We start from the raw sequence: 26,896 nt of genomic DNA, 5'->3' as shown, positions 1-26,896 counted from the left end.
ATAATGTAATTTATTATGCATACATTTTCTATATAATTACAAATGATACATTCCTATGTCACTTGAGAAAGTGCTGTTTACCCTAATCTCATATAATGTTTTAGATTATTTTAAGTTTAAAAATGTCCTACTACATTTTCCTCTTTCCTTGACTTTGTGCAAATATATACAGTTTAAATCAGCCAAAATGTGAAATTTCCTGATAGCTTGTAAATAAAGAAGCAATTTATGGAAAAACTTCCCAGCTTTGCGAACAGTTGTGCCGTAAACTCATAGAGAGCGAGACTTCTTCACATCTGGCAAAGCAGAAAAGAGAGCAGGAAGAGAGTGCAGGACTGAGAAAGATAAAGTGATATAAAAAAGAAAGAGAGACAACCACAGACAGAGAGAGACACACACACCTGCTCTATGCACTGGTTTATTTTCTACAAGTGATTTAAAGGCTGAAGATTTATGCACACTGGAGTGTCTGGTGTTTCAGCACTAAGCCATAAAAAGAGAACAGACGTAGGATCTGAGTGTGAGAGAACAGACTCTGTCTCAGCCATAAACACAGACCTGGGAACTTCCATGTGTTTACATCATCCATTCTTACCAGCTAAATCACACACGACCATCGACACACACTGCTTACTTCTACCACAAGTTTGCAGATCAATGCTTAAATGTAGTTCAATCATTTACATAGAAATCAGCTGCTTGCGCTATTAAATCCCAAAATGTATAAAATAATAAAAAAAAAAAATCTGTGCCACTTTTTTCAGTAGTCCCTATAACAGATGACACAATTTAAGTTGTGGTGCTTCTAATTAAGTGATTAAAAAGCAGATGCAAATGTTGTACAAAATAATTATACTTATCTTTGCACCAATCAAACATGCAAAATTTTGTCTTACTACCAAAGTATTTGTACTATCTAATTTTTTATTAATATTTAACATACATTGGAAAGGTTTCCATAACCTATTGCAAGATCTCTGCAAAAAGTCTCATGATTTATTTTCAAAACATGATGCATGATGGGATACACTAAGCTACGAATAGCACTAGTCTGGAGCGGTATTCAAAATATTGTGGATTTAGTGTGCATTTAGGGCACTGCACTTTGGTGTTTTTAAGACCTGGGACAGACTTGTGCACTTACTTCCTGTCGTGTGAACGCTCTCTCAAGTGGCCAAGACCGCAAGTGTGAGTATTTAGACAAGGCATGTGTTTTCTGCCATTGGTTGACCAATCAGATGGTACTGCCCCCAACTCACACCATTGGTTAAGCCAGTATTGCTGTTGTTCTGATTTGGATGTTAAATAAACAGAGCAGTGTTTTATAACGCCACAGTATTTACATGTTTCGGGATATCACCCTTTGAATTGCTTACTTATATTTGTCTTGCCATATTTAGATAGTATAAAAGAAAGTATTTTAACATTCAGTAACTACTGAATATTTTTAAGCTATTTTGTAAGCCATTTGAATGCCATTGACTCCTCAACTATCTGCCACTATGAATATTTGTCCCGCTTCTCTGTGGCATTTCTGTTAAATGCTCATAAACAGGAAGTTCAAGCTTGGTTGAGGAGCTGGCACAGGTGAGGATGGAGGTCAGAGGTCAGCTGGTTTCTATGGCGATGGAGTGCTTGGGTGTGGTGCTCTGGCTGTGTTTGGACTGAGCCAGAAAGGCAATGAAGATGTGTTTATAAAGACGAGCCTTTCTCATCACAAACACCTCTCTCTTCTCCTCTCTGCCTCTCTCTATCTTTCTCTCATCCTATCCTTGAGATAAATAAACTGATAAAAAGCGGGAGGGAAAGGCCATGACGTCAGCCGGGCCCCTAAAACTGTGAGTGATGTCACAGCTTTCCCTGACCTCTGCTGTCACTCAGGCTCCTCGAGTGTTTTTATGTGAGGGCTTCTCCTCTGAGTTCAACTGCTTAAAAAATAACAAAGCCGGACACTTTTTGTAAATCTACTACATCTTGCAAAGTGGAACTAAACATGAGTTTGTGCCACGTATGCACTGCAAAGTTTTGCGAGTGACAAACGCATTAGGCTAGTTAATGCTGCATGTGTGTGGATGGATTGCAGGAGTCACTCCTATTTTCCCAAACTCGCAAAGTTTTGGCTGTTTGTTTAATAATTTATAGCACCGTGCCTCAAGAGAACAATCATTGCCCAAAAAGAGAGAGTAAAATCGCTGTTTTTATGAGCTAGTTATTCAGTCTTGTTCTGTAGTCATTTGATAAATTTTGTGTAGAATTGGTTGTCAGTATCTGATATTTTTTTTTTTTTTTCCAGGAGTGAATTTGGGAATAAATTTTTGTCAGTGTATGGCTTTCACATCTTAAATTGTTAAATGTATTGTATCTTATCTTGTTCGATGTTAGTTAGTCAGTAGTAGAGATAAACCCATAATCGATTTGACCAATATTTTTAATAATAAGGTATTTTAAAAGTGTAGCTTTAACAGTTAGTTTGTAAGTATTTAGATTACAAAAAACTTTGTATGAATAACAATTGTTATTATTAGTAAAATATTCATAATGCATGTTTTTATTGTATTTTGTCAAAAAATACTTTGTACTATACTACGGCAATTAATTAAAAACTGATTTCACATTGTCTATCAAAAACTTAAAATTATTTTTGTGTTGGTCATAAAAAGGCAATATCTTCTTTTAATAAGCTCTAGTTTGTTAGTCCTCAGATTTTGTTATATTTCAAAGTGTACATTTGTAAACAATGGTTATTATTCTTATTTGCATGTGTACATTACTGTTAAATTTTATTTTTTTGTATACACAAACTGATCAAAAGTGGCAGTACCGACATACAGTTACAAAAAGATTCTATTAATCAGAGAATCCTATAAAAGTGTATAATCTTTTCAACAAAAAATATTAAGCAGCATACTAATGACTGCTGAAAATTAAACCAAAAATTGCATCATAGGAATAAATTACATTTTAAAACATATAATAAAATGTACATAGATATTTTAAATTATAATTTTACAGTAACAGTATTACAGTTCTACTGTATTTTTGAGCAAATAAATGCAGCATTTTTGAGCATAAGAGACTTCTTTTAAAAATATTTAAAAATAAATCGTAGTAAAAAGGCAGTTTATGATTAGTTGTTTAATCACTATTAAAGAAAGGTGGTTTGTATGGCATGACATAATACAAGTTGCCAGTCAGTGACCATCATCACGTATATGAAATGTAAGCGTTCCCTGGCAGGGATTGTACAAGATTTTTATTTTCTTTGTACTGGAAGTACCAAAATATCTGTGGTCTGGTGATCCCCAGTGAGTGACCGAGGTGGTGAGACAGTACAGATAAGACGGTAAATGACTGTTTGACCTCAGACACATACGTCACTGTCTGCTGCGGTAAAGTGCACATGTAATGAGAGTGTGTTGTGTTTTCATGGGGAAGTGCGTTGGAATTTTATCCCAAAAAAAACCATCAACACAAATTATAATGCAGTAAATGCTGGTGATACTTGGTTAATTTCTGGAAGATTATTTTTAACTTTTGTTCCATTATATGACCTTTTATATTCTCTCTGTGTTTGTTTATGTTTTTTTATATTTGTGTGTGTGTGTGTTTTAATGTTGGCCTGTGTAAGTCAGCCAAAGGTTGGACCATTTTAGAAAAATAATTCCTGGAAAAGAATCCTTTATCATTGTCATGGCAGCCCTCATTTGAAATCATAACGATCCAGAGCATAATGAACATAACGGTCAGATGACACAACAATTCACCTCTTAGATCTGAGGATGTTATTAAAACTTAAAACCATAACCAATAAAAATCTTTCAAATATGTGAGTGACCCCAGCAGAGAGAGATTAATCATCAGACTTATTCACATGAGAGTTGTATTTCTCCTCTTGGGTTTCATATCCTGTTACAATGCGTGGGTGACTGCATGAGTTAAGCAACCCTCTTTCTTTTATTACTTTTTTTTTCTTTACTGTCCCAATACTTTTATAGTATTGGAACAGTAAACACAAAATTGTTCTGTTTGCTGTGGAGTCAAAAAATCTGTAAATATGATTAAAAGATGAATATGAGACAAAAATACAGAACGTCACATTTTGTTATTGAGTGATTCAACACCGATGTTTTACCAGTTAAGAAGATCAGCACTTCTAGAGTTTCATCCCCCTATCTGATGTGAATATAAGTATTGGAACAGTTGCCTCACAGGTCTCTCTAAGTGATCAGCTGTGTCCTGTTGCATTAATTCTTCAGATATTAAAATCAGGGAATGTGTCGTATCAGATATATCCATTGCTTTTGCATTCTGAGTCTTGCATTCGATGACAACACACACAAACCAGGATGAAGATGATGATGGAGCTGACTTTGAGAGAAAAGCAAGCAATTTGGATGCTAAAAGAAAAGAGGAAGTCAATTAGAGCTACTGTATAGCAAAAACAGAGGGCATGGAGAAATTAAGAGTTTGGAAACCACTGGCGACATCAGCAACCAACGACGGGTGGGGTGATGCTCTGACAATCTACTGTCTGCTGGAGACTTTGATACAGAATTACAGAGGCTACACAGCAAGATGCAAACCTCTGATTAGCACCAAAAATAGAAAGGCAAGATTAAAAGCACAAAGGTAAGCCAGTAGGGTTTTGGAACTGAGTTTTATGGAGAGATGAGACAAAGATTAACCTTTATCTAAGTGATGGGAAAGCAAAAGTGTGGACAAAAAAGGGAACTGCAAATGATCCTAAGCATACAGCCTCATCTGTAAAGCATGGTAGAGGTGGTGTCATGGCATGGACATGCATGGCTATGTCTGGAACAGGCCTTCTCAATTTTAATGATGACTTAATGTATGATGGCAGTAGCAGAATGAATTTGGAAGGGTACAAAACCATCTTGGCTACCAGTATTCAAGAAAATGTCACCAGACTCATCAGAAAGAAATTCATATTGCATCAGGACAATGACCCAAAATACCCTGCCAGTTCAGTCAAGGAGTTTATCATTGCAAAAAAATGGAAATTCTTAGATTTCCCAAATCAATCTCCAAATTTAAATTCGACTGAACAAGAATTTCACCAGCTATAGAGGAGACTAAAGGCAGAAACTCCCAAAACAAGCAACACTTGGAATTGATTGCATAAACGATTGGGAAAAGCATTTCAAAGGATAAGACCAAGAGTCTGGTGATGTCTATGGGTTGCAGACACATTGCTGTGATTGCACGCAAGGGATCTGCAACTAAACAATAGCTTTTAATCTTTTACATCTGCCTTAAATTCAACTGTTTCAATACTTATGCTCACACCAGATAGTAGGATAAACCCTAAAAGTTCTGTCCTTTTTATTTGGTAAAACATGTATGTGTTGAAACAGCTAATAATAAAATGTGACATTCTGTAGTTTTGTCTCGTAATCACAGCAAACAAAACAATTTTGTCATTACTGTCCCAATACTTATGGAGGGCACTCTATAACAAAATCTACAAATTTTATACAAAATTGTTTCTTTAAAATTACATTTTAATAGGGATATAATGGGTATGAATTAAGTAAATAATTAAAATGTATTATACATTTATTATAAGTCATACACATATTTTAATAAATTTAAATAAATTCAATAAAGTATTTAAAATGAAAAAAAATTTAATTACACGCATACATTTAATGAATGGTTATGTATGTATATATATATATATATATATTATGTATGTATATATATATATATATATATATATATATATATATATATATATATATATATATATATATATATATATATATATATATATATATATATTATATCTAGGCAATGTATATTATACAGTACATCCGGAAAGAATTCACAGCACTTAATTTTTCCATATTTAATGTTACAGCCTTATTCCAGAATGAATTAATTTATTTTCCTCAAAATTCTACAAACAATACCCCATAATGACAACATGAAAGAAGTTTGCAACAATCTTTGCAAATTTATAAAAAACCAAAATAAAAAAATCACATGTACATAAGTATTCACAGCCTTTGCTCACTATTTTGTTGAAGCACCTTTGGCACCAATTACAGCCTCAAATCTTTTTGGGTATGATGCGACAAGCTTTGATCATCATCATTTGGCAATTATCTGCAATTCTTCTCCTCGCCTCTTCACCTCTGAAGCTCTGTCAGGTTTGATGGAGCAGATGCACATTTTCAGGTTTCTCCAGAAATATTTGACTTCAATCCCAGGCTGTGGCTGGGCCACTCAAGGACATTCACAGGGTTGTCTATAAGCCACTCTTGCTGTGTGTTTAGGGTCATTGTCCTGTTGGAAGGTGAACCTTCTGCCCAGTCTGAGGTTCTGAATGCTCTGGACTAGGTTTTTATTAAGGCTATCTCAATATTTTGGTGCATTGAGCTTTTTTTCTTTGATGAGTCCCTCAGTCCCTGCTGCTGAAAAACTGCCCCACAGCATGAGGCTGCTACCAGCACACTTAACTTTTTGGATGGTACTCTGCAGGTGATGAGCAGAGCTGGTTTCCTTCAAACATGATGCTTAGAATTGTGGTTCATCAGACCAGAGAAACCTTTAAGTGCTTTTTTGTAAATTCAAAGTGTGTTTCATGTGTCTTCACATGGAGAGGATTGAGGATTGCGTTTGGCCACATCACCATAAAGCCCAGATCGGTAGAGTGTTGCAGTGATGTTTGTCCTTCTGTAGGTTTCTCCCATCTGCATATATGATCATGGACCTCAACTACAGTGACCATCAGGTTCTTGGTCACCAGTCTAGACAAGGCCCTTCTCCATCATTTGCTCAGTTTGGCCAGGAGGCCATCTCTAGGAAGAGTCCTGGTTGTTTCAAACTTCCAGTAATGGTAACAGAGACTACATGCTTCTGTGACCCTTCAATGCTGCAGAAATTTTTCTGCACCCTTCCTCAGATCTGTGCCTCAATACAATCCTGTCTCGGAGGTCTACAGACAATTCCTTGGACTTCACAGCTTGGTTTGTGCTCTGACATGTACTGTTAACTGTGGGACCTTAAATAGACAGGTGTGTGCCTTTCCAAATCATGTCCAATCAACTAAATTTACCACAGGTGGACTCCAATCAAGTTATAGAAACATCTTAAGGATGATCAGTGGAAACAGGATGCATCTGAGCTCAATTTTGAGTGTCATGGCAAAGACTGTGAATACTTATGTACAGGTCCTTCTCAAAAAATTAGCATATTGTGAAAAAGTTCATTATTTTCCATAATGTAATGATAAAAATTAAACTTTCATATATTTTAGATTCATTGCACACCAACTGAAATATTTCAGGTCTTTTATTGTTTTAATACTGATGATTTTGGCATACAGCTCATGAAAACCCAAAATTCCTATCTCAAAAAAATTAGCATATCATGAAAAGGTTCTCTAAACGAGCTATTAACCTAATCATCTGAATCAACTAATTAACTCTAAACACCTGCAAAAGATTCCTGAGGCTTTTAAAAAACTCCCAGCCTGGTTCATTACTCAAAACTGCAATCATGGGTAAGACTGCCGACCTGACTGCTGTCCAGAAGGCCATCATTGACACCCTCAAGCGAGAGGGTAAGACAGAAAGAAATTTCTGAACGAATAGCCTGTTCCCAGAGTGCTGTATCAAGGCACCTCAGTGGGAAGTCTGTGGGAAGGAAAAAGTGTGGCAAAAAACGCTGCACAACGAGAAGAGGTGACCGGACCCTGAGGAAGATTGTGGAGAAGGACCGATTCCAGACCTTGGGGGACCTGCGGAAGCAGTGGACTGAGTCTGGAGTAGAAACATCAAACCATCCAAAGCCACCGTGCACAGGCGTGTGCAGGAAATGGGCTACAGGTGCCGCATTCCCCACAGAGAAGCAGCACTGGACTGTTGCTCAGTGGTGCAAAGTACTTTTTTCGGATGAAAGCAAATTTTGCATGTCATTCGGAAATCAAGGTGCCAGAGTCAGTGATGGTCTGGGGTGCCATGTCAGCTGCTGGTGTTGGTCCACTGTGTTTTATCAAGGGCAGGGTCAATGCAGCTAGCTATCAGGAGATTTTGGAGCACTTCATGCTTCCATCTGCTGAAAAGCTTTATGGAGATGAAGATTTCGTTTTTCAGCACGACCTGGCACCTGCTCACAGTGCCAAAACCACTGGTAAATGGTTTACTGACCATGGTATTACTGTGCTCAATTGGCCTGCCAACTCTCCTGACCTGAAACCCATAGAGAATCTGTGGGATATTGTGAAGAGAAAAGTTGAGAGACGCAAGACCCAACACTCTGGATGAGCTTAAGGCCGCTATCGAAGCATCCTGGGCCTCCATAACACCTCAGCAGTGCCACAGGCTGATTGCCTCCATGCCACGCCGCATTGAAGCAGTCATTTCTGCAAAAGGATTCCCGACCAAGTTTTGAGTGCATAACTGAACATAATTATTTGAAGGTTGACTTTTTTTGTGTTAAAAACACTTTTCTTTTATTGGTCGGATGAAATATGCTAATTTTTTGAGATAGGAATTTTGGGTTTTCATGAGCTGTATGCCAAAATCATCAGTATTAAAACAATAAAAGGCCTGAGATATTTCAGTTGGTGTGCAATGAATCTAAAATATATGAAAGTTTAATTTTTATCATTACATTATGGAAAATAATGAACTTTTTCACAATATGCTAATTTTTTGAGAAGGACCTGTATATGTGAATGTTTCATTTTTTATTTTTAATATTTTCAAAGATTTTACTACATCAGTATTTCGATGTATTTAAGCATTGTCATTAACTGCACAGGCTTTGAATGTAATCCTAATGATCCTCTTAGGTTTCACATTTGTCTTGAATGGCATATTAAACAATGTACAAGTGCAAACATTTGCATTACAGCATAGGCATACAGCATCAGGGTAAATAACTTTCATTTTGAGCAAGTGTTTTGTTTAATCTAAATTGTGTTGGATTACTGCACCTAGGCCTTTGTAAATGTCATAAAAAGATGGAAAACGGCACTCTCTTTTCACAAGCCTTGATACAATACCATTTTTTCTCTTTCTCCGTTACAAGAGAAGAGAGAAAATGGTTTTGTTTTAGGTGACTAAAACAGGCTAAATAAATGATTCATGTTTTCTGCTTCCCTTAGAAACTCTTTCTCAATGAGAACAAGATGTTTAGAAAGCAGTGAATGGGAAAAGATGATTATAAAAGTTGGATTTTCCAATTTGGCCTCAATCAAAGCCAGATTTGTGCTTGCCTAAGCAGTCATCCTATCCAACATCTCGTTTTTACCTTCTCTCTCATATTTAATTTGCTTTTCGTCGTCTGTAAAAGGAGAAGAACTGCACTTTCATCCACTAACCGCCTCTGATAACTGATCCATCATGCTGAATGTGTGTGTGTAGCTTGTGGGTTAAAAGTTATCTGTGCAGCTGTGTATGGATGAGAGGCTGCACATATGCATTAACCCCTCTCAGACACCTGTGTGTGTGTGTGTAGACCAGATAGATGAATGAGAGACTGTAAGGAAAAAGACACAAGGGAAGTGCATATGCATTTATTATCTTTAATCATGAGGAAAAGAGATAAGAACCATCATACTCTCAGTAAAATGATAGATTGAAAGCTTTCTTACACAAATACACGTGCATGCAGACACACACCACATCCACTCCAACTGTATAACACTCCTTATTTCCTTTCAAACACTTCTCTTGTGTGTCAAACAGGTCTTGTGTGCCAGATCCATGTATACAAATCTATGAGGCATTCAATGAGATTAAAATAGCTAATATTGAATTATTTCAAGATAAATATGAGCAACTAAAAGGAACAAGGCAAAAGATGCACAGAACTTGTACAGAGGGACTGGAATAGACACATTCTCTGAGAGATAGTTTGACCTTTGACCCGAGGAGGTTTTCTAAAAAGTGTAGCTCAAACACTCAACTTGTTTTCTTTCCGCCACAGACACTCGGACTGAACTCTGTCCACCATCTTGACAGGAAGACTTGACACTTTTTGGAGACATTAAGCATTTTTGTGCTTGTTTGGAAAAACTCTGACCGGCTGCACTGTGAGCGAATATGTGGATGAATCAGATAAACTAAGTTTGAAATCTGGCCATGATGCAGATTTACTGCGAAAGTTATTCGCTGACAGTTATCAAAATATTTGGCTGAAGCGTGTAGTGGATACTGAGGTTACGCTGAAGAGAAACTGGAGTGATGTTTAAGGGGGAGAGTTAAAGTGTTGGCAAGATATTCGACCAATTTTTTGTGGATTCATTTCAAGATTGTTTGGAATGGAGCTCTTGAATCTCCATTGAGTTTGCGTTTAATGCAAACTAGTTTAACATCAGTGCTGACTGGTTACAAGACTTGAGAACCAATGAAGTTAAGGCATTGGCTTCAACCTGGTGTAATATTCATGTCGAGATGAATTTTTATGCTTTCCTCTGTTAAATTACAGTAATTCAAGGCATTCTTCTTCATTAGTTTCAACAATAAGAAATGATACAGTTCCTTGTGGAATATGTAGAAATTTGGTAACGTTTTCAGAAATCTATTCTTATGTACAAATAATTTTCTCAGGATAATAACTGTTACTTGCTAAATCATGGGTTTCATCTTTCACAGATATACCAAAGATCACATTTTCCTTTTTTAATTGAGAAAGAAACTGACAAACGTAGGAAATAAGCAGTAATGCAAATCCTCCCAAACAGCATAAGCTAAATTACAATCATAAAATAAATGTTCTGTTGTTTGAATCCATTCATTACTAAAAGAGCTTTTGTTAAAATCTAGACCAATTTTTTAAATTCTCTGGAAGGATATATTCTGTTAAGTGTTTTAAAAAGGACTTCCTTTGTTTTTGGTGCAGTTGGAAATGTAAAATATATATTTTTTAATATCATAAGCTTCATTTTTAGAAAAATATTGAACATTTAAAAAATTTTTCTTAGAGGTGTCTACGTGTCATGTTTGAATTGAACACAGAAGCAAATAAAAGAGTGAATATTTTAGAGCTTTGCTTATACAAAGGTATTATAAGACTTTCAGTGCATTTTCGCTATTAAAAATACAGTTAAGGAAAAAAGCAGCATGGACAGTCTACAAAATATCTTCTTTTATAAAAGCTGTGATTAGTTATCACAACTTAAAATGTAATCATGTTTACAAAGCGAGAGAAGGATGAAAGGACCATGGGGAGGAATCGGAAAATATATAAGGTGCTTATATGTATCCCTGTGTGTGTCTATGTGAGTGCATGTGTGAATGAGTGAGAGAAAGACTCATAATACATGAATCACTCAGTCTTGATTATCCCCAAGTGTTGGTGTTAAATAAAACGCCTCAATCATCAGTCATTGTTCACCTCATCTCTGTACAACAGAGCTTAAATAACTAATGAAGCTTCAGCTCCTTAGAGAGAGTGTTTGTGAACATGGGAAGTGTCGTAGAACGCCTGCAGCTGGTCTCTTGAGAAGCAGACACACACTTAACACTGTGTTAGAGAGACAATAAACAAAGATAAAAACATAAATACCGCCAACTTAACAAAATAGTAACAAATATGTTCAAAGGAAGAAAAATATCTAGCAGTTTAGCTTTTCAGAGTCACTGTTAATGATATTGCATTCCATGGTAAGAACAGATGGAGATAAAGAAATACTGGAGAGAACAAAAGAGGTGGAAAACAAATGACATTGATTGTGTTTTAATGACCCTTATTCTTCAGTCACTCTACACACCTAAACGTGTGTGTGCGGGTTTACTTAGCAAAACTTTGGTGACAAAATAAGATAAATCTGACAAAAAAAAAAAAAAAAACTTATAAAATAATAGTTTAGGGTACAATACTGTTGAAAAGTTTGGGGTCAGTTCTATTTTTTAAAAAGGAAATGAATGCTTTTATTCTGCATGGATGCATTAACAATGTAACAAAATATCTATTTCAAATAAATGCCTTACTTTTGAAATTTCTATTCATCATTGAATCATAAAAATATTAACCAGCACAACTGTTTTCAACATTGATAATAATAATAAATGCTACTTGAGCACCAAATCAGCATATCAGAATGATTTCTGAAGGATCAAGTGACACTGAAGACTGAAGTAATGGCTGCTGAAAATTCAGTTTTGCCATCACAGAAATAAATGACATTTTAAAATATATTCAAATAGTTTAAAATATATTCAAATTCATTCATTCAATTTCATTTTAAATTGCAGTAATATTTCACAATATTACTGTTTTTACTGTATATTTGATCAAATACAGCCTTAATGGACAAAATGGACAAAACATTATAAATCTTACCAACCTCAAACTTTTGAACGAGGTAAATGTGTGTGGTATGTAACCATGTACGCTATTGATTGATAGACTTTGGCGCTTACTGCAACATCTCCTTGAACCATTGCCTGCTTTGATGCACGCATTTAAGTTTCACACATACTTGCACCCCAGGGACCACTTCTCTCTCCTCGTTTTCCTTCCTGTAGTAACATCCTTTTGGAAAACATTAGAGCGCATTAGACCAACCCCATCTGACAGAGCGGTGAAGGATTTTGAAGTGACAGTTCTGGGGGTTCAGTCTCTGCTCTGACCCTTAATTCATTTCCCTCCAAGATTTACAAATACTGCAGTCCATGGGCAAGAACTCTAGACCACAGATTCAGATCAGACCATTTTAAATGGCCTTTTAAAGGAATAATTCATGCCAAAATTTATATTTTAACATCATTTACTCACCCTCATGTCATTCCAAACCCACATGGCTGTCTTTCTCCTGTGGAACACAAAAGTTCTGAAGAATTACTTTTCTTCCACACGGTTACTACAGTATGAATGAGGGCTGGAACACACTGACACAAAAGCAACTTTAAAGTATCTTATGTCATTTGTGTAATATATTACAATTCTTGTGAAGAAAAACTCATTAGCTATATATGAGGAACAGACTGAAATATAATTTTCTATTCACTAATAATTGTCCTTTCCAGTGGCCTCTTGCAGATGTTTTTGTTGAATTCTTGTTCTTGAACCAGGGCTGCATTTCCCAAAAGTGGTGTAAGCCTAAATAGATCACAGAGAACACTGGTGACAATGGCTTCTATACTTTGAAAAAAGTAGGCCTGGATCAGTCTGTGCATCTGTGCAAGTGCATCTTCCAGTTTGAAAAGTTATGAATCCACTGAAAAGTTTTAAATCAAAAGAACAATTGACTTATGAATGATTCATTTACTGATTAATTTGGAAACAGTTCATTTACAAACAATTCATTTATGAATGACTTATTCACTGATTCATTTAGAAACAAAAAATAATTTACTAATAAATAATTAATGAATGATTCACTAATTTCTCTCACAAACTCTTATAAACATTCCATAGAGAAATAGGGATGATATATACATTTTCACTGGATGGCAACTTAAAATCATTTTTTTGGAGTATCGTTTTCTTAAATTGACTCAACTTTTTTTTTTTTTTGATGGTACATTACAGTTTTTGTTTGTTTGTTTTTTAGAGATTGTTGGTTCTTCGTTCTAGGTTTTTAAAGGAATCCTGATTCACAAAAAGTGAACAATTATACCATTCTTTAACACAAGCACATGGAGGTTTTCTTTAGAACTCCGATAGTAAAGATTTGTAAAATGACACTGTTTAATGTAGGGTCTCCATATCTGAACTGATAGGCCTCTCTGTGGATGGAAATCTATAGAAAATAGAGAAAGCCATGTGCGTTTGTGTGTGAGAATTGGGAGGCAGTCATGTTCGGTATCATAACGTAGGAGTATGAGACATATTGCATTAGAGGCAGTCACCATGTCCTCGCTATCACTGCTGCGATAGGGCTTCTCTCCGTCTGGGCAGACACTCGGCGGACTCCAGTCTGCCTCTCCGCCTGGTTATCAGCTCCACGCCGTGAGCTCAGTGCTGCAGATGCCCAAGAGAACTCCATCTGAGCCATACTGATATCAAGGCTTCCTGGGAGTGGGTCAGAACCAACCTCAAAACCGCTCATTACCATAATGTTGTTTGGCAGGCACTGTTTTCAGAATAATTTTTGGTGATAAGACAGTGTGGGGAGTGAATGTGGGCGCAAATGCAAACATGTATGAATGCAAAACCCATCACATTAAACAGTAGACCTCAAAATATGACTTTTCTATCGGAAACCTGACCCTTGACCTCTGACGAGGAGAAAAAAACACTATCTATCTAAATCTTTCACTTTAACATCTCCCTCCTCTCATTTTTATTGCATGATATTAATTCCTGTTTGTAGATGTAAACAAGTGGTGTCAGGCTTGTCAAACAGACTGATGGAAGTATGATGCTGCATTATGAGTTTAATATGTGTGTTCAGGGCCGGCGCTAGCCATTTGGGTGCCCTAAGCACAAATGCTTGGCGGTGCCCCCCCCCCCCCCCCTACCCAACCAACCACCCACCCACCCACCCACCAACCAAAGAAATAACTACCATTCAGAATTTCTTAGTTAGGTTCTCTTTACTTCCAAAATAACTGCTGCAAATGAATAATTGGAACTGAACAATGTAAACACAGAAAATTAAAAGTGCAAAAAAAGTTTAGTGCAAATAACAGTATAAGTGTATGAATTTTATCAAGTATGAATTTTAAAGTGCACATTTTAAACTGCATATAACCATGCATAACTGCACAGTAGAAATTACTCAACAGAGGGACTACATCTCTATAAAGAGACCATTCTGCTATTCTATAGAACTATATTAAACATTTTCACTACCATCAGTTGTCAGAGGCCCTACAGAGGCACACGCCTACATTTCCTAGCTGCAAAATCAGCTATCAGGTCATCATATGACAGTTTCTGAGCCACGTCCCCATTGATGCTGATGACAGCCAGACCACTTAAACGTTCCTGCCCCACTGATGAACGCAGGTACGTTTTGATGAGTTTGAGCTTTGAAAAGCTTCGCTCAGCAGAGGCAACTGTGACAGCCATAGTACAACAACGAAAAATCTTTATCTAAGCGGTCTAATTTGGCAAAATCACATCACGTTCAGTTGCAGGGTTTTTCTAAAGTTCAGACTGAGGCAGATAGACATTGTATTGAAGCGAAGAAATTACAATAGGGAACGTTCTGCACTAATATCTATATGCACACGTGACACATCTGTAACGTACGGGGAAAATTAGCTTTATTTGTCATTCAAATATGACGATGAGGACCCCAACAATTGGCCTTCCTTTCCTTCTCAAACAAACTGCATCTTTAACAGCCCAAGTTTCACAAATTCCCCGGACCCCGTTAAAATAAAAGACTCAACATGCAGGGCTAAAAGCCCCGGATCTTTTGCACTACTAGCGACGCGGACGCGCCGACACCCCTGGACATGCATACTACAACGCAAGGGCTACAAAACTAACATTTTTATTTAAAACATTGTCTTACCTGCAAGCGACGCGCGAGCATCATCCCGCTGTCTCTTCCTTTTTCTTTTTTCCGCCCCCGACTCTTGGTGCCTTTTCGAGGCCATGTCTGAGGTCGGTGTCTGCCAAATTTGACATTGATTGAGGCATAATCGAACAGACCACTGGGAGGTGGGGAAGGGGGGCACCAGAGGGAGACTGGCACAGAGATTATTACTTTTGTATTGCTTTTGTATATTAACATGCTTTTAGAAATATTTTATTTGTTATTTATACTAGTAGCCTATTTATAAGACACATACGCAGCATTACGATTTTTGGTGCCCCCCCAAGCACTTGGTGCCCTACGCGCAGTGCGTGATGTGCGTGTGCGGAGCGCCGGCCCTGTGTGTGTTTGTAGTGTTTGAGCTATGAGTCACAGATGCAGCATTACGAAACGAACTAATGGGCCGACTGGCAAAAACACAGCCACTAATGATGAGAAATATCAGATGTACAGTATATGTGAGAGGAAAACAGAAGTTTGTCAGTGTTAGTAATGTAGTTTAGGATTATTTGCGTCAAATATAATCTCTTTTTATAAAAGCTTATTTCAACTTGTGTACTGTTTCTAGGAAAAAACAAACATATTTCTGAGTGGATGCCAAGAGATTTTCCTATACTATTATAGTTTATTATTTATTAATATTTTAAATGAACTTAATTTAATTTAATTAAATTAATCTTTTTTTTTTATATATTACAATTGGTTTTTTGTTTTTTACTTAAGCTTTAGTTTTTATTTATTTCCAGTTAGTAGATTTAGCTTATTTCAGTTATTGTCAAGTTGAAGATTTTTCATCTAATACTTACATTTTATTTTAATTATTTTATTTCAGCTTTATTTCAAAATTAATTACAATTTAATCTCAAAATTATGAAAAATGTTTTAGCTTATTAAACTATATATTTTTTTACCATATATTTTAATATACTAAAAATAATCAAAATTTGTAACTATATTTATATATAAATTGTAATTTATTTAAATTTTTATTACAGCTTAATTTCAAAATTATTTAAAAACAATATCAAAAATGTTTTAATAGTTTTAGTTTAGTTAACAATTATAATCCCAGTGATTGCTAGGGCAATGCTATGATGGTGTGGGTGGTTCCCAGGGTGTTACTATGTGGTTGCTAAGGTATTCTGAATAAATAGGGTGCTTTGGATGGTTGCAAAGGGTGTTGTTAAAAACAGTTAGGCTGCATTTCACTGACTAGATATATCTGAACCAAAGGGTTCTTCCAGAGCCTAATAGGGAAGACATGAAGCTGAGAGTGACACAGACAGGATATCTCCAATCTTTGGACACAGGAGGTTTGATAGTGGAGTTTTGCTGGGAAGTTTGGGGGTTGTTAGCTGTCTGAGCTGTCCTCACTGGTCTGTACTCTCATCTTGATGATAACATGCTCTCTGTGGACACAGAAACCTTTAACTTTATAGATTGTACTGGCTCTGCTCATTTGAAAACTGTCCCATGTGACTCCCTCCCACAGTACTCGCATGCACAAAGATCGCATCCTTCCATGTCGGCCTCTCTCTTCCTATCTGTCCCACTCTGTCTCCATCATAGTTTTCACAGTATGAAGTTTCATGCACCTGGTGAGTTTGAGCGTGTGTGTGAGCATAGACTTTAAGCGATGAGAAGAGGAGCAGTAGGTTGAGTGTGATGAAGCTCATATAGAGGAGAGAGTCGTTTATCTCTGGCCTTGTGAGAGATATAATGTAAATAACCTCGGCCTCACACGATCGATTTATCAGACCTTCGGCTCAATCTCCCATAAACACAGCTTTGGGGTGACCCCACATCTGTCCGGCCGTCCCCACATGTACAGCTTTAAGATGAACCCAGAGTGTGTGAGTGTAAGAAAGCCTGCCTGCCTTTTATATAAACACATCTTTAAAAGAACTGCCTAGTGAGAATTATTACATTCTGAACTGTTTTCCGACTGGATAGAATGCCAGCTTTTAAAAAAAAAAAAATCCAGAGTTTAAATCAGTGTGTAAAAAAATTCCATTCCCATTGTGTTATTATTTATATAATATATATATATATATATATATATATATATATATATATATATATAAATATGTGTGTGTGTGTATATATAGATGTATGTGTGTGTGTGTATTAATTTAATAAAAAAAATTATATAATAAAAATTCAAAAATTAAAATATATATTTTTATTTTATATTCTATTATATATTAAAATTAAAAAGAAAGAACCTTAAATCTTTTGGCCTCACTGACTCTGTAATTGAAGGTATGGATAATAAAAACAGGTAGGGATATTAAAATGTTATTAAAACTATTCAGTGTATTTATTTTAAAACTGTAAAACCATATATGATTCCAGCCACATTGCACATTATGCTATATTAATTTGGAGACCGAAAAACAGATACATATTTGACAATATATGGGCCCTGATATGTGTATGTGTATGTGTGTGTGTTTCCATGGCTTCATGCACTTTGACATCTGAATGTGGAATGTGTTTATTAGAACATTATTTTGAATGTTTATGTTTGTCTGCTTGAAAAAATTCACTGTTCTAGGGAATAATTCAGCACATCACAGATTTACAACAATAGATACACCCCAAAGATGAATTATTGTTTCCATCTTTGTGCAATAACTTACAAAGACTGCATCGTTGACCATTGATAAACACTGTAAGGGTTTGACTTTGTTTTGAGCAACACCTGCCAAAGAACCTAAGACTTCATCTCCCTTGTATCGTTTAAAGTGATTTTTCTTTTCAAGTATTCATGTCCGGCGTTGTTGTGTCCTCCCTAAAACTTTGCGACAAGGCAAAACACTTGTGCATTCCGACTGTGGACATTGACCTTAGCAGTTTGCAGCTCCAATGCAGGGGAGTAACACTGCCACTCCCAGCCTCCCTACCCCAAAACACACACAAACATAAACACAAGCCACACACACATCCACAAATACAACACATACACAGCTGCAAGACATCTTGATAATATCAGACAGCCGATCCATTCCAGGTCAGCGTTCATCCCAGACTGCACTCCATGCCCTCGTCTCTCTCCTCGCTTGCGTCCGTGTCTCTTGTGACACAGTAACCATCCTACAGGTCAGATGCGCAGACTTAACTGTATAAGATTATCTAAACAAAAAGCTACATCTTCGCTAGCCAACAGATTTGTCTCATACATTCCACAGTATTGTATGTGTCAGGCTTCCTCTTTTAAAACAGAGTCCTTAAGCAGCATTTAAAACCACACCATCTGTCTATATTAAACAGTTTGTCAGTATAAAGTCTTTCATGAGGTGTTATGTTTTTATTAAGCGACTCCGCAATGTTTGACCCAGGAGCTGCCTAACTGGATAATTTGTATTCAAGCCAGTAAATCATTGTTTTTTTTGTTATTCTAATTCATCTCTTTATTTTTTATCAGGGTCGTCACTTAATTTTTTCCCGTCCTAGAGTTTAGTTCTGGCCTAGAACTGCCATTTGTAAGTTGCCACATTGCATAGAGTGTGTCGTTGAAGTACATGTAAGATTAAGTGTGTGTGCAGTTGCTGTTATCTGTCATCTTGCGAGTTGGGTGACCGCCTCTCCTTTTTGTTTGTGAGTGTGTATCTCAGTATAAAAGAATAACACTTTTAATGTGCTTGAGCTCTAAGTCGGATGTGGACATGTGAGTGTCCAGTTTCCACTAACCTTTGACCCTATACAGCTAATTAGTGATATCCCCACTAACACCACTGAGAACTTCACATTCTGCTGCATATGTTCAATCATTTTTCATTTACAAAGACTGCTGCTCACCTGTTGCTGTCTGTCACCATTACACCAGAGAAACTGAAAGACAAATGAAATGCAGTTAGTGATTACAAAAGATTTTTTAAATAAATATCATATATGGTCATTATTTCCATATATTATAAAATGCATGCAAAATTTGTATTTTGTTATGCCTGTGCTGTTATTTTTATTTATATAATTAAGATAATTTGATTTATATTATTAATAATTTACTTAAAATCAGCTCAGGCATTACAGTGTGTGTGTGTCTGTGTGTGTGTGTATATACATATATATATATATATATATATATATATATATATATATATATATATATATATATATATATATATATATATATATATATATATATATTAGGGCTGTTTGTTTCAGCATTAACTTAATTAGTTATGAAAAAATAACTCTATTAAAATATTTTAACACCGTTAACGCACTGGCCCCGCCCCCAGACCTGTATGTCATCTTACATTTCATACAGTTGACTGTTGACAAATATGATGAAGGACAACAACTCCATAAATACAGTTATGCCCTAAAATCCAAGATATTGGGGCAAAAATGCTCCTGTATGAGTTTCTGTCTCATATTTATATCACATAAGCGATATCACACCAGTGCTGTCGAATACCATGAGTGCAAATGTTATTTTATACAACAGTTCAGTAAATAAGAAGCTAATATTGTGTTATATTTTAAACACAGTATTGTCATTTTTTTTGCTCAGTTTTGCCAACAAAAACCTATTACTTATAAAGCCACAGCAGAACTGCTGTGCGTCTCCGAGCTTCTGAATAAATCTGCTTTTTGAAAGAATTGTGTGAACCAATGATTCAAAGGCCCATTCATAAAGAGAGCCATTTATTTCATTCCTGAATGAATCAGTCGTTTGAACAAATCGAATGAATTAATAAATGACTCATGAAGACATTTACCGCCACCTGCTGGCAGTTTTAGTTTCTTATGTAGAGTATTATTTAATTTAAATCATTTACTCAATCATTTACTTTATTTCAGTAGTCATTTACTCAAACCTAATTGCCTTACTTTCTAAAATATTTATTTCTAAAGATTCTATTTGTAATGCCTACTTAATACTTTCTCATTTAACAAAAAATAACACACACACACACACACACACACACATATATATATATTTCTTCTTTTTTGTTATATTGTTAATTGTTTTCAGTTATTTTAAACATATAAACATATATATATAAAATATTTTTTATATATATATATATATATATATATATATAGTTAATTGCTCAGTGCATGCATATTAAAAAACAGCAGTATGTGGTTATGGCCATACAGTCTCTGTTTATTATTAACAACAACAAAAATTGCAGTATTTGATTTGTCAACAATTTCTTTAGATTTTTTTATGCATTTTTTATTTCACTGTAGATATCTGATTATGAATGTTGCAAAATATGACTAATAATAATGTATCAAAAATTATACATGTAAATATAATTTCTGTAGGTCACACCTGAGTTCCTTTTATAATGTTATTAATACATTACATAATGTTATTGAATACAGTATATGAACTGTTCTGTATTAGGCTGTCTGTTTACCTTTTGGGGTTTTAGTGTCAGGGAATATGAGAGAGCTCAGTCTGAGAGTGAATGTGGAAAACAGTGGCTATTTTAAGCTCTTCACATAATGCTGCACCAGGACAGGACGATTAATCTTATATCCCGCTTTTATTTTCATTTGACCAGCCCACCCAGGGAGGAAGAGAGATAGAGAGACTCGCAGTCAGAAAGACTGTTTGGCCCTATTGCCATATCCTCATACTTTTATATACCTGCACTGAGCATCTGAAAAGTTTCTTTCAATTACTTCAGTTTAAGATAATTGAAAACAACTCTATTTGATTTATCACACCTTTTATCTCTGTAAAACCTGATATGCCACTGCAAGAAACAAGATCTGTCCATTCATCTGTCAGGTTAAGGACTATGGCAAGGTTAAAATACCTTTGGTAATTTGCTGTGGTAGAGAGAGAGGAGGGATGCTGTTTGTGAGACACCGGAACTCTGAGGTGTCAGAGGGCAGATCTCTGGAGATTCTCTCTCCTTCTTTGGTAATCTCTATAAGCTTGCAATTAGCACGTGAACGTCTCGTTCTTTTTGTAATTTTACACATTCGTTTAATCTGTGCGTAGCTATAACTAAGTGCATCTAAGGATGATGGGCACTGACTAGCATGCTGAGAGGAGAGCAGATGCCCCGCGTGTGTCGTAGCAATCATCACCTGATTTAAAACCACTCGAGTTGCCTTCAGCCGCGCCACTTAGAGCTCGCACAGATCGGGATGTTTTGGCTTGAATTAGTCGGTTGTATTAGAGACCGGTGTGGGGAATCATTAAAAAAGCAAAACATGGGGTTTGGGGACGCGGAGTATCCATTTCACGTGCCCCTCCGGAGGCGCCAATGGGCCATTTGAGACGCTTTTCGTGGGATCCTATTATAGGGCATTGGTGCTGAAAGCTGCACGGACTCTCCCATGAGCAATGCGCGATTACGCGTGGGGTCACCACTGTACCATTTTATGAATCCCACTGTTGCAGTGCGCGCACAACCGTTATTCCCGGTCAGAGACCGACCATTAAAATCCTCAGTCAAATGCCACCTGACAACTCCACAACATTAAGAGCTTGTGCAAGTGATGCTCAGCGTGAACACAAACATTAACGTCTGTCAGCAGTTATACAATATAAATGTGTAGCTATTTTACTATTCCAACAGATTAAAAAAAAACAATTAAAAACGTTTTTGGAAATAAATACAGCTAGTTGCTTTAATAATTGAATCTAAATTGGATATACTGAACATTGTTACAGTTTTTCAGTTCTGATGATTACACAATTATTTTAAATTAAGAATATGAAAATTACATTTCTTGTCAAAATTACGTTTCTTAACTGAATGGGGGGGGGGGGGGGCAAAATGTTTTACTAATACTGAGAAAGGAAGAGGCTGAATTGTGCTCTGAAAAACATTAATTTTATAGGAAACATTTACAATTAACTGTTTAAAAAATTATTCTGTTTAATGAATGGATGCTCATTGTGGTTTTACTGCCATTGGATAACTTGTAGTATAAAGATATACTAAATAATACTTTTATTACAAATTAAGTAAAACTTTAATTATGCTTATACTATACTATAATATATTATAGTATAATACACCAAATTATTATGCAGAATAGCCTAAAAATGCACCGTGAATGATATCCTATATATAGATATACTTGCATGCGTGATAAATGACAACATAACACTATATCACTGCAAAACTGGTGCACCATTGTGATGATCTGTGCAGGTTTAGTGTGTGCCTCCACTAGGAGAATGTTGCCGCGTGCGGGGGTTACGCCCCTGAGCACGAGAGATAAATGGTAAGATCCTTCAGCTTGTGAGTTAGGTTACCCTCATCCTCAGCTCGCGCATGACGCGTTTCTGCTCCAAAGTAAGTCGCGTTATCTCAAGGTCCTTTTAGAGAGCCACAAACTCGCATCTGCTCAGACTTACCTTTTCTCCACTACATCCCCGTCTCCAGCTCAACATGTCCACCGGCTCCATCAGCGATGTGGATGAATTTCACGAGTCTGAGCTGCTGGATGGTCTTTTGAAATTCGGTTCCGGTAAGGATCCGGGGACTTCAAACGAGAGCACGGAGGACAGTTCCAACTGCGAAGGGGCATCGGTTACAGAATGTACGGGGAAACGGCGCAAATCAGCCGCCATGCGTAAATCGGCGCCTAATGGTGTGGCCCAAGAGGGCAAGCAGGTTCAGAGGAACGCGGCGAACGCGCGCGAGAGGGCGAGGATGCGCGTGCTGAGCAAAGCCTTCTCCCGGTTGAAGACGACGTTACCGTGGGTTCCGCCGGACACCAAACTCTCCAAGCTGGACACGCTACGGCTGGCCTCCAGCTACATCGCGCACCTGCGACAGATACTCGCCAACGACAAATACGAGAGTGGCTACATACATCCAGTCAATCTGGTGAGAGACTTTTACACCCTGTTTGAAAAAGAAAATAAATCCCAGTAAGCAAGATCCGTTTATGGTCAATACAGTATGTACAATGTAACACGTTTTTGTTATTATATCAAAATCTGTTTCCAGCCATTTAACAAGTAATTTCTGTCATTTTTATTCATTTTTGAGTTTTAAAAATTCGGTGCAAATTCGACTTTCAGTGTTCCAAATGTTGACTTTGGCAACACTTTTAATTTACATTTACATTTACGAAATGGAGGCAAAAATTAAACTTCAAGTTTTAGTGCGTTGAATTGTTTTGAATTTATTTCAAACGAATTGGAGACAGAAATTTAATTTGAGTATAAATTGTAAAATATCAGGCCTAAAATACTTTAGACATGTTCTGGAAATTATTAGTCCTTCAGAAATGATATGCTTCTTGACCGATACCATCTTGCTTTTTATTTTATAGACGGTAGTACTTGACAAAATGCTATGGAATATCCTCAGTGTAGGCTATATAGCTACTTTATGTAGGTTGTGTTTACCATATATAAATTTAAAAAGCAAACATAAGTTATCATTTCACATTTATTTGGTGTGTTTACCGATTTTTAACTGAACTTTCATTCATATTTTTTTTCCACAGACGTGGCCATTTATGGTGGCGGGCAAACCAGAAAATGAACTCAAAGAAATGCTGAATTCTACACGTTTATGTGGGACTACAGCTTCCTGAGACACTAGATGAACTTAAAACATGGACCTATTTTAAATATTTTAATTAAAAAAAAAGAATAACACGTCATCTCCTATCCTAACACACGAGTGGGAATAACTGGGGACAACATCCTCACTCGCATTCCTGTAAAGAGACATTAATATCTATTTAAATAGACACGTGGGCCTTGCTGGTTCAAGGCAACAATGTGTGATTTTATGCAACTGTTTTTATAAAGATTCCGTCAACACTTTTTATTAAAAACACGAGATTCATTATACATAAGGCTTTGGTGACGCAGTGTCATAACATCATGCGCCTTTGCTGTTGGCATTAGAATAACTGTAAATAAAAATGTTATAGTTTCAAGTGGTGCAAGTTACCTCGTTGATCGAGCATGGGCAGAGAGTTCATGTTTATTCACTTTGCTTTGACCTGTGTGAACCTTGTTATCATTTCGCCCCACCTTTTTCTCTCAAGATTTCTTGCAAAAAAGACGTGTCACCCTGTCACCCTGCCTGCAGAAGATAACATGATTAATTCCCTTAATCGGAAGAAACGTAAAGCTTCTCTTTATCATGATATATCTGTCATCAGATAAACGTGGCTTTAACCATTTTGGAAATCAGAGCGAGCGCTCCTGAGTTAACAGAGATCGAGAAACCAAAAACACTTTTAATTCCCCCGACTCTGAATTTTTTTAAGTAGTCAGGCCAGAAAAAAATGTAGTCTGACGTGGTCCGTGTTTAAGGTCAGTTGTTTTTAGATCAGTAAATCGAGCGGCTCTTAATCTCACTGTGCAGCCGTTGTTTAATTTCTCGCGGGGTTGTGACCGTTGTGTTTATAACGCGCGGACAGATATTTATGCATCACTCCTCTGAGGGGCGCGAGAGCACGAGTTACCCGGAATTACCGATGATGGGACGCCCGATGTCACAGCCACGCCGCGGCCTCACAGCTTAGAAAAACACTGCCCCCGCGTATATAACTGTATTCCACATTAAACTAGTCATCACTGTTCTCTCGCAGAATTACAGAAATCCGCGCGGTGAGACGAAACGGTTTGATGGCGCAAGACAATAACAAACCCGCCGCCATCATCCAACAAACACTTTTAATACAAACATATGCTGAGAGCGAGGGAGGCTTATGCACACTCGGGCAATAAAGCAGCTCTAAACATTGTGAAATATTCTGATAAGTCTTAAAATAAGATATGATTACAGGAATACTTTTTATACTCATATTTTAGACCTTATAGGGTTTTAAATGAGATGTGTCGGTTACTAGGCTATTTAGTTATAGGCTTGTGCTTTGTTTTTGTTAGTTTTTTTAATTATTATGTTTTGACTTTTTTTTTTTAAATCAACAATAATATTCGGCATTATTTGAGCATATATTAATGGCAAATCCAGACTGGCGTAAGACATTAATTAGCCTATTAATACAGAGCTGTCATGACACCAGTTTGAAGGCCTATCCTGAAGGCTAATTGGGTTCCCAAAGAAATATCCTTTTGCTTTTAGCATGGTGGTTAATGATTAATGCGATTTTGCGTTCAATTTCACTTAAATCGCACAGGTTATATATCAAACACAAAACACACAAACAAAAAACAACAAAAAAGTTGCTAGCAATTCGTCAACTTTTTTTGTGGTTTTTTGTTTGTGTGTTTTGCGTTTCATATATAACCTGTGCGATTGGTCTCTCTCTCTCTCTCTCTATAGATCAATTAATATAGTGATTATTTGTAGTCCGTATTTAACTACTTAATAGGAGCTTTTAAAATATAAGTAGGCCTATGGTTGACTGTGCAATTTATATTGTAAAACAAAATATTTTCAAGTATTGTTAACACACACACACACACACAGACACAAAAAAAACATTTTCTTTCTAGTTTTTGGATTATTTGGTTAATATATTAATATTGTTCATCATTCATAATATCATCGTTTGCAAATACAGGTGTAGGCTAGTTGCAGCCTGTTATTTTAGCAACCATTGGAGGAGTAACTTGATTTCTATTTAGAAATTTCTATTTTTATATCGCCTTTTTTTGTACAACACATTTTTTATTTCCATTTATTTTATTGTTCTTTTTATAAAATTGTCTCAATCTACTGAGACAATTAAAGTGGCATTTTCTGTGTAGACTTTTAAAGGCACTCCAGAGGATGTAAAAAAAATTATGTCTCACGCTAATACGTTTTATGGGACATCTTTTTCTCACGGACGCTGGAAAGCTCCCCTCACCTCCCCTCAGAGAATAAGACAGAACGATCTTTTCTTTCTCCCCTTCTTGGTCTTCTTTTTCTGTCATCATCTGAAAATCAAAAGAAAGCCTTTTTTATTATTTGAAGGAGTTCCCCTTATTTCCTGTGCGAAGCGCACGTTCATCGTATATATATATCAGCACGGATGAGTCGAGGCGCTCCATCACCGCAAGACCACCGCAGAGAACACTGAACACTGGCCGGGTCAGCTGCGCTCTCCCCGGCAGCGGGAGGAGGAGGAGGCAGGGGCGCTCATTAGAAAGATAAAGTGGACCCTGGATTCCCATGCGCTTCGGGAATATGGCTAATTGTTTTGTTGGACGGCTGCCCAAAGCTCTCTTTTATAGTCCTAAAGTCTCTTGAGAGGGAACATTGGCATGTGCTCTAGATGCACATAACTAAGAACGGCCAGATAAGAGTGCGTGTGTGTGTCAGCTAAAGTTTATGATGAATCTTAGACGTTGGTTTTAAACGGCTAATGTTAAACCGCTCGTGTCTGGATTGCATCTGAGCTGGTATGTCACCCTTCACTCAAAACTCCGTTCCTTTAATAGGTTTTTTTGTGGCTTAACTTTATTTATACTTAACATAAAACAACACAGAACCTAAATGACCAAGACCATTTAAAATG

The 26,896-nt window shown here is 36.6% G+C and overlaps 1 protein-coding gene across 2 annotated transcripts in view; it reads left to right on the top strand.

The window, feature by feature from the left end:
* Positions 1-24,358, top strand: part of LOC109064049 (transcription factor 21) — a 33,422-nt gene extending 9,064 nt beyond the window's left edge. Inside the window, exons 1-3 of one of the 2 annotated variants that reach the window (XM_042750331.1) lie at positions 22,626-22,752; positions 22,843-23,289; positions 23,918-24,358. In XM_042750331.1, coding sequence (XP_042606265.1) covers positions 22,732-22,752; positions 22,843-23,289; positions 23,918-24,007 — 558 coding nt within the window. In that variant the 5' untranslated portion in view covers positions 22,626-22,731 and the 3' untranslated portion in view covers positions 24,008-24,358. Of the gene's footprint in view, positions 1-22,625; positions 22,753-22,842; positions 23,290-23,917 lie in introns of those variants that run through there. The other variant, XM_042750330.1, reaches the window with a different exon arrangement.
* The last annotated feature ends 2,538 nt before the right edge of the window (positions 24,359-26,896 follow it).

Source organism: Cyprinus carpio, chromosome B23, assembly GCF_018340385.1.
Source record: "Cyprinus carpio isolate SPL01 chromosome B23, ASM1834038v1, whole genome shotgun sequence".
NCBI classification, from domain to species: Eukaryota; Metazoa; Chordata; class Actinopteri; order Cypriniformes; family Cyprinidae; genus Cyprinus; species Cyprinus carpio.
This window is presented reverse-complemented; position numbering and strand designations above follow the sequence as displayed.